This window comes from Mustela lutreola, chromosome 3, assembly GCF_030435805.1.
Source record: "Mustela lutreola isolate mMusLut2 chromosome 3, mMusLut2.pri, whole genome shotgun sequence".
Taxonomy (NCBI): Eukaryota; Metazoa; Chordata; class Mammalia; order Carnivora; family Mustelidae; genus Mustela; species Mustela lutreola.
The window spans coordinates 151,724,863-151,741,119 of NC_081292.1; the positions used below are offsets into that span (position 1 = coordinate 151,724,863).

Sequence of the window (16,257 nt, forward strand, 5' to 3'; positions counted from 1 at the left end):
GGGTGTTTTAGCTACTGCGGCGTGAGGAGCTCAGGGATGGAGCCCTGTGGCTGGTGGCCGTGGAGATCACCTTCCCAGAGTAGCTGTTTGTTACTGAGTTTTGGAGATTTCTTGGCTGGCTTCCGCTAAAGCACGCTTGAGTAATCCGAGCTGTGGCGGCTCCCAAGCTCTCGGGATAAAGGGTGTATGTGTGCGTGTGTGTGTGTGTGTGTGCGTGTGCGCGCGCGCGCGCGCGGGTGAGAGTGTGTGTGTGTGTGTGTGTGTGTGTGTAGGGGAGAGGGCGGGGATAGAAACGTCAACTCCCCCCAGCACCCCCCCCCCCCCCCCAGCCTCCTTTTCTTTCTCGCCTTCCTGCAAAAGCCGCACGAGTCTTCCATCCCCCCCTGAGCCATCCTCACAGCTCTGGGCAACCGCCAGGTTAAGCCCATTTGCACTGGGAAATTGGCGCTGTTTGGGAGAAGAGAAACAGATCGATTGCCCTTGTGACTCCCCGCCCCCCTTCCATCCCACCCCACCCCCACCGCTCCCTCCCTCCCTCCCCCTCCATCCCCCTCACCCCGCCTCCTTCCCTCTCCCCACCCCCAAACCCTCTCACCCGCGGCAGTCCGGTGCGAGGCCCCCTCCGGAAGGTGAAGGGGATGGATTGGACTCCGCTGGGGAAAGCGGGTGTCTAGAAGTGGTGCTAATGGGAAGAGATTTCTGGTTTCAAAAGAGGATGCTCTGCCACAAAGAGCGGCTCGCGCGCTGGCCTGGGCTCTAGCCGAGGAGAGATTCCGGGAGAACTCCAGAGCTCGGGGGGAGCGCTCCTCGGAAGACCGGGGTCAACATGCCTGTTCGCAGGGGGCATGTGGCACCACAAAACACATTTTTGGGGACCATCATACGGAAATTTGAAGGGCAAAGTAAGTTCATTTGTTCTCTTCTCTCTCCCTCGCTTTCTGCTTTGACAGTGCACTTGGCATTCGCAGCGTACAGGCTGAGGAGCCGGCAACTCCAGGCTCCTTCAAGTTAACAGGCTGTGAAACCGAGACGAGGTTCGAATGGCAGCAGGAGTGTTCTCCCCCAGATATTAATTCTGATTTACATTTTAGATTATGGTCTCCATTATAGGAGGCAATCTGATCCTCCTCTCCCACTGCTCCATTATCTGCTTTGCTACTTAATGTCCTACTCTTCTACTATCTTAAAGGGAACGTACCAGTATAGCATGGGTTTATATTTTGAAGATGTTTAATTGTACACTTTTTGAAAGTCAGGAGTAGGGCAGAGCATACCACTGGAACAAGAGAATGTAAATGGTAACAGCGATGTAAGCGGCTATGCAAACTATATTTTACCTTGGTTAAATCGCAAAGCTGTGTTATGACAGGGATGCTTGCTTGCTGTTAGTTTATAGAAGCTAAACTTTGCATTGAATCAATGCAAATATATCCCAAGAAGGATTATCTGGAAAAAGCAATGTCTGATTCGTCCTGGTTCCCAATGCAAACGGTTCAGTATTCAAAGCAATATTTCTGCCTCTTTATCATTTCCCTAAATTTCCATCAAGGAATTTGAAAATTGAAATGTAGTAAGTAAATCCCCAAAACTAAGAAATTTAACATTCTGATGTGGACTAACTATAAGGAATGAATTATTGTTATATAAATATATTAACTCTAAATCCTTGTTAATTTATATTTAACGTTTCCTTAAATCTACATTAACACACAGTTATGTTGTGCATTTTGCAGTTGTTTTGGCGCTGTATTTAGTGACATGAGGATATAGTACTTTGTGTATCAAATAAACTAATGTATCCTGTTCATATTCTATCTGGAAATAATAAATATAATTTGTGGTCAAAATTTAATAAGTCCTTTGTATTAAAATACCCTCTACCACAAAGGAATTCAAGGTTCTCATAAAGTAAAAGTGAAAAGGTGTTGACATAATATTTACCTGTGTATGTGTAAATATTTTTATCTTCTGGAAAATATATATTATGAAAGGTGAATCTTCAAATTATTGAACTATTAATTAACATGAGATAATTTTATTGCTAACAGTTTCATGTTTTGTTTTTTAACATGGCAAATGTGTAGTATGCCTTAGAGGGATAGAGAAAAGTCAAATCCAAAAATAATAGCTACTTTGAGAAAGTTGTACTTTCAAGGGTCAAGGTTGAGGTAAGAAATTTGTCAGCTACAGGATGTTTCATTGTTTGCCTTTGAAAATATTTATCTTACAATTAAATGGCATTCTGGAAATATCAATGGGACAGCTGCTTGTTTGAGTGTGCCTTAGTACCCTTGGGAGTCACAAGGCTTAAGAAGTAGACTATTTGGGAAATTACATTCTCAAAATTTGAAGAGTAGTTCCTTAATACTTCTTATTAAAACTACTTAGGACCATTAATTTTATGTTTAGGGTTTTTGTGTTCTTCCTTTTAAAACCCTGGGCAGTTAGCAATTTGGGAAGCACCTGCATTTCAGATCTCCTATTATGCAACAATTTCCTCCAGTGTTTATGAAAATCTTGTGGAAGCTCTCTAAAAGATGCCTTACTGTCTTCTTATTACAGATAAAAAATTTATCATTGCAAATGCCAGAGTGCAAAATTGTGCCATCATCTACTGCAATGATGGGTTCTGCGAGATGACTGGTTTCTCCAGGCCAGATGTCATGCAAAAGCCGTGCACCTGCGACTTTCTCCATGGGCCTGAGACCAAGAGACATGATATTGCCCAAATTGCCCAGGCATTGCTGGGGTCAGAGGAGAGGAAAGTGGAGGTCACCTACTATCACAAAAATGGTAAAGTTCATCTATTTAGAATTCTTTTTATTTGATTCCATTGAAATGAAATTTTTTTTTTTTTTTTTTTTTTTTTTTTTTTTTTTTTTTTTTTTTTTTTTTTAATTTTTTATTTTTTATAAAAAAAATATATGTTTATGAAATGAAATTTTGACAACCGATTAGTGAAAGTTCATTTGCAGAGAAGCTCCAAATATTTAGTTGTAGATATTTTTTGCTTATATTTTTTACCATTCAAAAAATATGGATACTGTCATTAGTGGACTAATAGGAACAATTTCTTCTTTGAATGAGGGAACTCTGTACTCTTCAAAAGTAGTAACTTACTATAAGTGAGAACAAAGTGCCAAAATTCAGTCTTACTTTCTCCCCTTTCTAGGGAATAACATAAAGGCCAATAATTTACTGATTGTATTGTAATGTATTTGGTAAGAGAGAAATACAGAGTTTTATTTGCTTGAGCTTGAAAATATTTCACAGAGCAAAATCTTGTTGAAAACTGTATATCCGAACTAAAATTATTGCAGTCGTAAATGTTTTTTGGCTTTCAGATTTATTTGATAGGCAACACCTCTTGTTTCTTTTGCTCCTTTTTATACAACATTAAGGGTAATATATAAGAACTTCCAAAATTGGTCTAGTAAAGCTATGTAATAATAAAGGCTGTTCATGTATTCAAGAATTGTCCTAAAATAAGAAATGGACAAAAGGAATTATGATACTATGGAGTTATTTGTACTCATTTTTTTAGCTGCAACAAAATTGGTACTTCAAACTTAAGGTCACACCTCAAATCCAAGGGTACTCCTCCTTCTTTCAGGCTTGTTATTGGCTCATAATATGTTTGACCTATAACCATTCTCAAAAAAAAAAAAAACTCATTTAATACACATGCATTCATTAAACATACCATATATAGTATATGAACTCATATGTATGAATATTCACATGTACCCATTTAAAAGATACACATTCTCAAATGTGCACATTTACTGATATTTGACAATTTAGTGCTTAAAGATAAATTAGCTAAAAATGCATGTTGTAGTTAGTTTTATTGATGTTGCATTATTATTTTTTTTTTTTTTGCCATTGATAAAAATCAGTGAGGCAGAGGGATATGTAGTCAGATGTTTTAGGAAACCCTTAAGTCTTGCAAATGAGAAAATGAGTGATGTGTTATAGCTTATATGAGATACTGATTAATTATTTGATAAAATACACAGCAGAAATTCTAGCATAGAAAAGGTTTAACTCTTCCTCTTATTTCTTACAATTTAATATTTTATGGTAGAAAATTGTCATTCTTAATTACTAAATTTTCCTTAACATTAACTTGAATGAGTCTATGTGACAAACTATGATTAGAAAGACAGGTTTGCATAACTTTGAGTTAATCTGGAATGAAAACAATTATATGATTATCAGCCAACATAAAGACTGTTTTTAAAGTTCTTCTCACCCCCCTCCCCACCACCACCATTTTTCCATCAGTGGTGTTGGCTTCCTAGAAATAGCCTAATTGCTCTGATGTCTTGAAAGCATTTCTTGGACTAAGGCTCTCACCACCCAAATGCAACTCATCTTTTTTGTGTGTGTGTCTCTGATGCCAACAATTTGGGCTTTTGGAATAATTTGAATGTCTGACATTTTTTCTCCACCTGAATATTTATCACGATGCTGACATCGTGTGCATTCTGGCTATACAGGGCATGTTGGTCAGCATTTGATCTTTATGTTTCTAAGGACATTTCAGAACTTTTTCAACTTATATAATTTAGGTATAAAATGAATTTGGACTGTTAGGATCACTTATATACTTACTATATTTTTCAGACAATATTCTGAAATGAAAGTTGTTTATTATACTTCAAGTGGAATGGTGCTATTTTAAAACCTTGTGTTACTTGTGCAATGGGAGTGTGTAAAGTTATCTCAAAACCCCTAAGAAAGGCAGGTAAATTTGGAATCAAAAACATGAATGTAAAAGTTTCTATAGTAAAGATGCTTGTATGCTGACTAAGGCAAATCTTTCTACCCGAGGGATGCACTTGGTTATATAAATTAAAACCTTCTTGTTTTAGATGAGGATTTACTTGAAAGTTTGCTTAGGTATATAAATATCAACCTTCGGTGATGATTTTGATTCTGTTGGCTTCATTTTCAGATTTGACTCAGTCTACAAGGACTTGGTAATCTTTAGAGCTAATAACAAGTGCTGCTTATTTCACTTTCAATGTGGGATACATGAGATGATGGACCAAGCTTTTTCTTTTTTTCTTTTTCCGAAGAGAAAGATTAATTTTATGACCTTTTCAGATTACAAAGACACAGTAGGACTTGTTTGCTCTGAATGTAATCAACCTGTGTTTTTGAGCCTAGTTCACATACCTTGAATAGAATCTTCAAAGTGCATTGGTTTTATTCACATGGCAACTGCAAATTCAGTCAGAGCTTGTGAAGTTCAAATGCTTTGAAAGTCTTGCCTCTTAGAGACCTGCCAACCACTCTATATTTATAAAAGCAGGAAGGGATAAAATCACCAACATTTTTTATTGGTTTGTTTTTCAAAGTTTCCTTGACTCCTTATTATTGAGGTCCTTTACTTTTGGGAGGTTTCTTGGTTTCTTAAGTATGTACAGTAAATGCTTCCTTTACTTATTCTCTATTTAGCACTTTATAGAAATACAGATAGGAATGTAATAAGCACAATGAGCAAATTAACTAATAGTTGAGATATTGTTTCCACTTTTCCATTCACTCATTCTGGTGTAGAAAAACTTGTGCATGGTATTATTTCTGAAAGCTTGTCTTTCAGATCGGCCGGAGGCTTTATAAGCAGTTTAAACCCATGATCTACGTAATGAGTTCACTTAGATGCAGTGCATGGTGAACTGCCTGATCATTCTTAGGAAACAACACTTCCTACCATCCTACTTGATGTGATTTTATCAGGTACAATTGAACTTGCTGTTTACCAGAATATCATTAAAAAAAACAAAACAAAAAAAAAAAAAAACTAGTTATTTGCAGTAGGAATATTTGACAGCCCTTCCTTTGAGGATTCTATTTTACAGTTTAAGTCATTATTGCATAAATCATTCTTGGCAGCTGTGAAGTATTGCTTGAGGTGATAAAGCTGTAAATCTTTTGACATAAAGCTCTAATTATACAAAACTATAATTACACTGAGGCTTACACAAGGATGGGCATGTATTTTAATAGTATAATACATTCACTTTAAGCACAACTTTTTAGGGGTGCTTCACTGGCTCAGTCAGTAAAGCATGTGGCTCTTCATCTTGGGGTTGTATGTTCAAGTCCCATATTGGGCATAGAGCTTATTTAGAAAATAAAAACAATTTTTTTTTTTTTTTAGCATTAGATTGGATTGAGGAATAAAAAACACTTCAGTTACTAAGTGAATATAAGTTACATAGTTTGGAGGTGATGCTAATACTAAGGAAACAGAGAAGTCAGTCATCTTTCAGTTTATTGCTTGTCAGGTTTGGAGTGTGTCATGGAATGGTGCTAGCAGTTGAAGTGCTTTTCCACTTCAGGCATATGTAGACACATGATTTTTATCTTAAATTGTCAAGCAACTCTAAACATTTGGAAAATCAAAGTAAGTTTCTCCAAAAGAAATAAAGGTCTTAACTCAGTAGGAAAACAGGACATATAAAATGCTTTATTTTTAGAGGTTGGAGCATTCCTATATTTTTGCCATTATGCTCTCAGGCATGGTACAATGGCAAAATTGCTAACAAATCAGAGATGTCCCTATCTTTGCCTTGCTTTCAAAGAACTAAAGGATGAGAAGAGGCCGAGGGAAGTCCTTTCTTGATGCAGACAGGGACCAGATCCAGACAGGGCAGCAGTCATGTCGGGACAAAACTCCAGAGGCAGTGTTTGAGCCAGCTAAATTCAAAAGAGGTTTTGGTTTGATAACATTAAATCTACCATCTCTGAGAGTTTTTTTGGAAAGACCTTTTAGAAAGTGTTGCGTTGTTGGAAGTAAAGGTGAAAGTGTATACCGAGTGCCGCCACCTCTCTTTAAGGTAATTTTTTAGGCATTAGAGGAACGTGCTATTGGAGGAGATGCAGAAGAGGACATAAATTCATTTCTGCTTTCAGATATTTGTATTATGGAGGGACTAATGCTCACTTTTATCTTCAAAACCCCAAGATGTTTTCATGAAATTTTTTTTTAAAGGGAAAAGAGTAGACTACGAAGTGGAGAAGCTTTTATATAAATGGAGAACAGAATTTGGGCTTAATTACCACTCTTCCTCTATCTCTCTACTGTAAAATAAACTTGTTTTTGTGTATTTCCTGTCTCCTTTTGTCATTTATACGTAATACTAACTTATTAAAGCAATGTGGTTTACTTAAAACTTTAACAGCTCAAAAATAAATCTTCTAATAGTCCTATAAGTTATATGACATGTGAAATATTCCACTTTCATAATTTCATAATTGTATAGTAGAGATACAGATGGTAGTTTTTAGAGAAGAATGGAATTATATTCTATGTATATGTAATTCAAGCATTAAGAAAAATTTTAAGGAGTATCTTGCCTAGAATTTATTTTGGTGTTCATTTTAACTTTTTGTTTGTACGTTCTCTTGTTTCATCCAACAGAGTACTGTAATGGTAATCTTAAAATACTGTCTTTCATATACCTAAACTTTGTAACATCTCATGGACTCTGGATATTATATAGAGCTTAAATTTGATCAGTGTGTTTATTGAGAAACTCAAAATTCTCCAGAAACATTCTTCCTTGCAATTTGAAAACTTTTACTATTGTCCCAAATGAAAACAAAATGTCCCCAAACTGAAGTTGTGCTATGCTCATCAATCCCCTTTTTACCAACCACCAGCACCGTACCTCTTGCAGCTCTGGTTCTAAAAAGAATCCACAACGTCTGCAGGCTTCGGAGATAACTGCTCAGTTATTTTCACACCCAAGGGACTTGAGAACAGGGTCAGTTTAGGGCAATAGGGATAGGCTGGTTTTAGTGGGAGGAACTGGCTTTCTGGCTTCTAATGGTTTTCAGCATTGTTTTTATTTTTATTTCTTCACTATAAATAGTCACTAAATCAATTACTGGCAGTCAGCAGCTAGGAGAGTCCTAGGATAATTAATTCACAGGAAAGGAGCAGTTGAAGTATGAAATGTTAATATATCAACATTCATCTGGCCATATAAACGAGAAACCTCAGGGTCAGATGGTTTTCTGTTTTGTTTTTTCCTCCCTCTCCTCCCTAAACCCACTGCTCACCAATTCCTTGCATTACTTACATCTGAAGTATCTCTCAATGTGACCTTTACTTTTCCATCCCTGCCAAGTGCCCTAGTCGAAACCCTTTTCATTCTTCTTTGAGCATATTGAGGACTGAAGTTTTCCTTCCTTCCCAATCCATTCTCTACAATGCCATCAGAGAGCTATTTTTTTTTTTAATTGTTACGTTAGTCACCATACAATACATCATTAGTTTTTGACGTAGTGTTCCAAGATTCATTGTTTGCATATAACACCCAGCACTCCATGCAAGTTCCATCCAATACACGCTCTCCTTAATAAACACCACCAGGCTCACCCATCCCACCAAACCCCTTCCCCTCTAAAACCCTCAGTTTGTTTCTCAGAGTCCTCAGGCCAGAGAGCTATTTTTGAAACAAGAATCACATACACAGATGACTTATTGGAGCCAAGCATCACTGTAAATGAATTTCATATATTAAATGAGTACAACAGTCTCCTAAAACATAAACTCTCATCATCCCCATTTTATGGGAAAAAGCATTGAGACCCTGAGAGATTAATTCACCGAATCGCACAGCTTATAAGTGGTGACATCTGAGACCTTAGCAACTTCACTATATTTGCTGCTCAACGCCCTTATGATACACCTTGACTTAAAAACCCTATCTTAACTCATTAAGGCTCTCTGAATAAAGTTGTAGACTCTTTAAAAGGATTCTTCATCCCCTTCAGAGTTGAATTTGCTTGGGTTTTTAAGTAGGGCATGTTTAGAGGAACCAGCTGAATTCATAGGTCTGACCAAGTTTACCTTCCTTGCACCTCAGTTACTTCCTTGATACATCCTTGGAGAATAACAGCCACTTTGTTAGAGTGATTGGGTGTATTATATACAATAAAATACATAGCATTATTTCTAGCTTGGTCTTTTGCCCATAATATGTACTCAATAAATACCAATTAGTTGAGTATCTTGCCAACTCCATTTGTCTTATGTGTCTTATGTTTCAATAATATTTGATTGCTCTGAGTTTCTCAAACAAGCCCTGCTTTCTTATGTCACTGAGGCTTGCTCACCTTTCTTTCATCTGTAATAAACAGTGGAAAGCCTCATTGAATGGATTGCCTTTCCCTCAGCTTCTCACCCTAAAGAAACTATTATCATCCTTCCAAAGACATATCAAAAGACTTCTCTGTGAAGTCTTTCCTGATGCCCCCACTGCCTGCTCCAGAATATGAACATTCCTTTGTGTTTTCACAACACTTGGTTCTAACCTCTGGTGTAGCACATGAAATATGCTATATATCATTACATATTATTGTAGTTAATTTTATCTGTTTTTTAAAGTTCGTTCAAAAAAATATTGAGTCTTATTACTTTCTATGTCCAGAATATACGGAAGAGTACCTGGTATGAAGTATGTGCTTAAGTAGCATTCAGACACAGAATGAAGAGAAGATGAGAAATGGCACCATAGCTCTGGAGAAACAAACAGATTGAGATCTGGAGATCTTCACAAAAGTGAGCTATAGGGAATATGTAATATTTTGATTTTTCTTACTTTCTAAAATGTTCTTAAGAACAGTTTCCACCTGAATTTTATCAATGGCTCTATTTCTTTGCTTATAAGCTAAGGAATAAATCATCTTCATTTCCTATAACTATGCAAATAGCTATAAAATATTTAATAAAGCATTAGAGAGAAGCTATTAACCAAAAATAACTAACCAGTTACCCGAGTATCACTCGCTTACCACCACATCACAACTACTCTCACTAGTATCTCCAACAAGCTCTTTGTAATAGCTAAACCCAAAGTTCTCTCCTGTTCATTTCTGACTTGAGTTTATTGCTGCATTTGAAACTCTTCTACTGACTACGTAGAGTTGACATTTTATATCTAGTATAACATTTTATTTCTCAGTGTTCCTTGAAAATTCTAATTGACGGTGATGCCTGCTCTCAGGGCCATTCAATAATTACAGTGTTAAATCTAAAATAATAAAATTAGTTTATTAATAATAATTAAGAATTATTATGAATTATGATCATCAAATGAATGTCTTCTCTCTCTTAACTGAACTATCTGCATTTAGCAAAAGTGCTAAACTACTGAGAAACTATCAGCAGTAAGACATTAATCAACATAGTGAGGAGATTTGTTCCATTACTGAACAGTTAAGGTAAAATTGTCACTTGTCATAGGTGGGTTAAGAGAAATCCAAATACTAGGCTCCTTTTGCTATGACTGAACATTGCATATCTTTCTCTTAGTCCTTTAATTTATATGAAATGTCTAACTAAGAAAATCAAAGTAGGGGCACCTGGGTGGCTCAATCAGTTAAGTGTCTGCCTTCGGCTCAGTTCATGATCCCAGGTCCTGGGATCAAGCCGTGTGTCAGACTTCCTGCTGGGTGGGGAGTCTGCTTCTCTTTCTGCATCCCCTTCTCTGCTCATGCTCTCTCTCTTTCCCTCTCTCTTGAGTGCTCTCTCTCTCTCAAATAGATTAAATCTTAAAGACAAAAGCCAAAACGCAAAGTACTCTTTCCATGGGCAGTCCAAATGGTGACTGAGAATGTTCCCTGTGCCCTTTCCTCTGTTTAAGTAGGTCTGTGTGTGTACAAACCTTTTTTCATGGTTCCCACTGTTTTGTGGAATGTCTCACACTACTTTTTATTTTGAAAATGAGTAAGACATCCCTGGCTCGTGCTTGGTGTGTGAGGACTGGAGAGGAGTCTGAGAGGACAGAGAGTGCATTTGGCCCTTGGTTGTCAGCTGTGTTGGTGAACTCATCTGAACTAGACTATGTGGGGCTGCCCCAGCCATGCGGCTCTGGCTTCCCTGCTTTTTCCTCTGGGTGACCAGTCGGGTGACATTGTGATAGAAAGTGGACTCTCACCATTGCTGATTTTATCGGGGTTTTTTCTTCCTGTTCTATTCTGTTTTTCTCTGCTTTCCTGAGGATCATGGGGAGTGCTCCTATTTGTCAGTTTATTTGTTTTGATAGGACATTGATTTTTCTGTGTTGTTCAAAATATTGGTTTTGAGAAACATGTAGTAACAGCATGGGTTCAAGACACCTCAGAATGGCTGTTGCTTCTCATGCTGACTTTTGACCTTTATGTGAAGAACACCATAGTTAATTCTAATCAGTGAAACCTGTGCTAATGACCCAAGATAACTGGTGTGACGACAAAAATGAAAGTATAAAGTTAGTGGTGGTTTCATAACCAACATCTCAAAGATCAAGTAAAGAATAAAATCTAGGACAAACTAAATAGGATACTTATATTAAAAAAATAATCCATTTTTGTTAGAAAAGATCACATATTGACATCATAATCCTTGGGTTTTTGAGTATATTAAGATCATATCAATTCAATAAAATCAATGTTAGAGCTATGCAACATCATATGTTATATAAACAATTTTTCATCACATCCCCATGCACTTCTCTGAGCTAAGTTAGTTAAAACTTCTTCTGATTATATGCACCATCCATGTTCTTTAGTAGTGTTAATCAGTTAATCTTGAACTACATATTTATTTAGGTCCTTTATACACACAGATGTGCTCTCCAGGTTTTGAGTCCCATGGCTGTAGTTCATAGACAATAGCCCTTCACCTTATTTCTCTTCTCCCAAAGGACTAATGTTAATCGAGTTCCAATCTTGTGACTGGCTCTTTATATACATTGCTTTATCTGATTTTCATGACAGCTTTGGGAATAGATATTATCCCATTTTACAGGTTAAACTGACATTCAGAGAAGTTGAGTAAAGTACTTAGGATCACAAGCTAGAATAGAGATCAATTTAAAATCTAAATTTGTCTGTGGTTATAAACTTAGCCTCTAAATGGTACACTTCTTAAGCCTCAACCTACTCCATATTGTATGTCTTAATGGTAGTTCTTAACTATGGTTTCTTATTATCTGAGGTGTGAATCTGATTGATTTAATTCACACCAAAAATTGAATGCAGATTTAGCCTAGTTGTTTTATACTTTAAACAGGACTGTATCATTCAAAAGGGATCTCTGTCAGGTGGGATGCTCAGTTGCAGAGGAATGAGGATAGCTAGTATATGCCTATAATCTTTGCATAATTATTAATGGCACTTTTTTTTTTCCTCTTAAAAGCGTCCTCACTTGGGACTGTAAATTATATCGTCAACTTAGATTTGGGGGATATTTTTAGTTAAGAGATCCTCAACTACTATTTATCTAGTTCTTATCTAAGAAGTTTGGAAGAAAACTCTTACGTTAGCGTGATTCAATGGCAGAAGCTCTGTTGTGTTCTTATCCTCTTCTTCCTACAATGAAGTTTTGTTTCCTGGCTAAATTACATGATTTGGCAAAATTCATCACTAGGATGTAAAAGGGAAATCCTAAATTTACTGGTGTAGAGAGCCTGTGGTTTATTTAAACCACCTTTAATTTTCTTCATCATGTTTCCAAATGTCAGTCTTAATTTCTGCTATACACCCTATTATTTTGTGCTTCTGAGCTCTGCCCAAAGGCCACTATTCTCTTCCATGCCTGGTCCTCTCTAAAGGCCCTGGGCAACCTTGTCTACATTTTCTAACATTTTTTTCTTAGCTCTGTTAGAAACACTTATGAATTATCTTGTAATAATTTGTTTCTATGTCTGTCTCTTGCACTCAGTGTTGAACTCTTTGAAGGGCTTTTTTGTTAAGGCACTGATTTTTAAAAAAGAAGAGAAAGAGAGCAATAAATAAATAAATTTTAAAGAATCCAGGGATAGCATATTTAAAGAAGTCTAATTACTTCGACATACTGTGCCAGTCATCTTGCTAGATGCAAGAATTGTAAAAATTGTAAAACCTACATTGTTTATAACTAATTTAATAATTTGCTGCCATGTGGTTTATATATTATGAAGCAACTTATTGTAATACTTAATCTGTAGCTGTTCCTAAAGACATGACAACTAATCACTCCTCTTTAGTTAGCCTAGAAGGAGAGAGGTAGATGGCCAGGACAGTCCAGATAGATCTTTAATGCCTACCTAGTCAACTGATTCTGATGGGGGCATCTTCAGGTCAATAAAATAAAGAATACATCTGTATGCTCTATAATAGTATATGACCATTTGAAGCAATCCCAGCTCCCCCTGGATGTCCTTAGTCGAATATGCAGAGTAAAATACTTACAAATCCTTGCCATTAGTCTGATGTATTTTTCTGCAGTCTTTCTCTAAGCACTGAAAACAGCTCCATACTTGCATTGGTTTCCCAACACATTTCATTCTTTTCCCCAAACCCAGAGTCATAAGTTGAGATGGTTAGGCCTGTTTGGTATCAGCAGACACTTCATCAGTCACGTCCCTGAAACGGGATTTCACCACCTCAGCCAGGACTTCATATCTCTGCTCTCTCTCACAGTGATTTAACTTTGCTGTCAAAAAATTAGAAAATATTGAGAAACAGGAAAAAGGACCTATAATTTTTTTACCTAAAGAACAAGCATATTTTCTACACACACACACACACACACACACACACACACACACACACTTTCTGTTTTCTTTGCTAAGACCAGGACAGCTTATAGACCAGTGTCTATACCAAACTGTAGCCTGTTTTCCTCACTCAGAAATTAATCATTGTGTAACACTTAACACGTGGACAGTCCATAAATTATTTGAATATTCACAAACTATTACATTAAAGGAAGTAAAGTACTACCAACAATACTTTATTATCAACTTTTCACAGTTGTAAACACATACAAAGAGGCTCTCTTGCACACTTGTGCTATTGTTCTCTTAGTGTATATCCCTAGAGGTATAAGTGCTGGGTAAAACAGCACTTTTGGTACCTTTTATTGAGTTCTACTTCAAAGCTGATGCATCTAATTGCACATTTACTGTGAGTAGTAAAGATGGGCAATCTTTTAAATTCTTGTTGACCCAAAAAAGCACATCATTTTTTTCATCACTGAATTTAACCTGCAATCTTTATTGGAAAACACAAGTAGAAAATATTTGATGCAATTTATTTTCTTATTTTAAAGAAAATAATACTCAGTATTGCCAAACCTAGGGAGTGATGGAATTCTCTCTGAGTAGCTGGTTGGGCAGATTAGACCCCTCATCCCACACCAGGATCACTTTTCCAAGAACAGCTCTTCACATTCACATTTTCATTTCTGTAACTTACTGACTGCTTCCCAAGCCTCAGATTCAGAAACTAGTTCTAATTATTGACTACTTAGCAGCATTCTGTGGACATTTTGTCCTTTCTATTTGGAATAAATTGGATTTGAAGTTATTTTCAGTATTTTGTACTTTATATTATCTGTGTAAATAACAATGAAAATCTCGATTAATGAAGAGAGTTTTTATTTGGTAGTTTGCATCTGAGTATGTATATGTATAGCTACACATATTTAAATATTTTACAGTTTTGCTTAGATTTGACGTGAGAGGCATGAAAGGTAGTGAACTCATAATAATAAACATTCAGCTGAGATACCATGTAACAGAAACAAAATGTACTTAGAAACCATAAATGACATTAAATGCTTAGAATACACAATAATATATAAGAAATGAACAAATGACAGAAACTGAACATGTAGTTGATAAACCTGTAACTTTATCCAATATAACACCACTGAAATGACTGCAGACAAAGATCATTCTCTTCCTAGGCTGCCTTGCTTAACCAAGACATGCAGAGCTCAGGTAATCTGATCTTTCTAGCTGTGACTCAATTCTCGGGTCTTCCCTCTAGGTGTTCTTTATAATGAATGTCACTTAACCAAAGCTCAGTAGGATTTATAGATTCCCAGATTGCTCTTCTCTGAATTTGCTCCCTGAATGAAGGACTACACAAAAATGCCACTAATGATGCACAGCCTTGACTATCCCGTTAGCTGGCTCCTACTCAGTTCTCTCTCTACCATTGCTGGATTCATTTCTTTGCAGTTCATGTTTCCAGAGTGAGCAGAGGGTGGCCTACTGAAATTTCATACCCACCAACATTCATTATTTTTAATATATTCACAACAACGTGAGTACAGTGCGAGTTGCACAACATTTTGTTTTAATTATTCGCTCCTTTGAGGATGCCAAAACTTCAATGATCAGTTTCCCTCTGGAGAATACTTCATGTAAAAGAGTTCTGTTAATACCTTTTGTTATTAATCTACTTTTTAAAGTGTAATGGATACTGACTATGTTTTCTAAATCTTTACCAAGTCAGTTTCATAATACATTCTTAATTTGTCTTCAGTAAAAGAAAATAAAGACAAATATTTGGTTGAGCTACAGCTCAGCTAATGAAACTTAATCTGGAGTGTTAAAAAATAGGCAAGAATATTTTCATAAATACTTCTCATATGGCATTTGAAAAATTGTTAATAACATTTAAAAACACTTTTTCCAGAAGAGAAGGCTTAGATATTTTAGTTAGAATATCTGAGGTTATAGAATTTCAAAATTAAAATATAAAGAATGAAGATGAAGCTATACCTTTTTTTTTAATTTTTTATTTTTTATAAACATATATTTTTATCCCCAGGGGTACATGCCTGTGAATCGCCAGGTTTACACACTTCACAGCACTCACCATAGCACATACCCTCCCCAATGTCCATAACCCCACCCCCCCTTCTCCCAACCCCCTTCCCCAGCAACCCTCAGTTTGTTTTGTGAGATTAAGAGTCATTTATGGTTTGTCTCCCTCCCAATCCCATCTTGTTTCATTGATTCTTCTCCTACCCACTTAAGCCCCCATGTTGCATCACCACTTCCTCATATGAGGAAGAAGCTATACCTTTTAACTACATTAGCTGCATGTTGATTCACCTGGAGAAGACAAGCAAAAGAAATTCCAGACATTTCATTTTCATTCCAAAAGAAGTTATATGTGCTAACTTATGTTAAAGATTCCAAGAAACAAACTTACGTTGAACATTCCAAGAAAAAAAAAAGGGAGCTTTCAGTAATGACATTATAGTATTTTAACCAGGCCCCCTTCCTACTGATTCCACTGTTCCAGAATTGAAATAGTCACCCTTTGCCCATCTTCACAGCTAGTTTAAGCATAACGTAAGTGAAAAATCAGATGCTGGATTGTTGTTCTTTTTGCTGATATTAGTCTATTTACATTCATGCACACTGGTATCTTGCTACAGAGTTAAGACTGGGCCTGTGAAACTATCCATCT

The 16,257-nt window shown here is 36.5% G+C and overlaps 1 protein-coding gene across 1 annotated transcript in view; it reads left to right on the forward strand.

The window, feature by feature from the left end:
• The first annotated feature begins 410 nt into the window (after positions 1-410).
• The window catches only part of KCNH7 (potassium voltage-gated channel subfamily H member 7), a 505,381-nt gene continuing 489,534 nt past the window's right edge, over positions 411-16,257 (forward strand). Inside the window, exons 1-2 of the mRNA XM_059167165.1 lie at positions 411-902; positions 2,563-2,793. Coding sequence (XP_059023148.1) covers positions 827-902; positions 2,563-2,793 — 307 coding nt within the window. The 5' untranslated portion in view covers positions 411-826. The remainder of the gene's footprint in view (positions 903-2,562; positions 2,794-16,257) is intronic.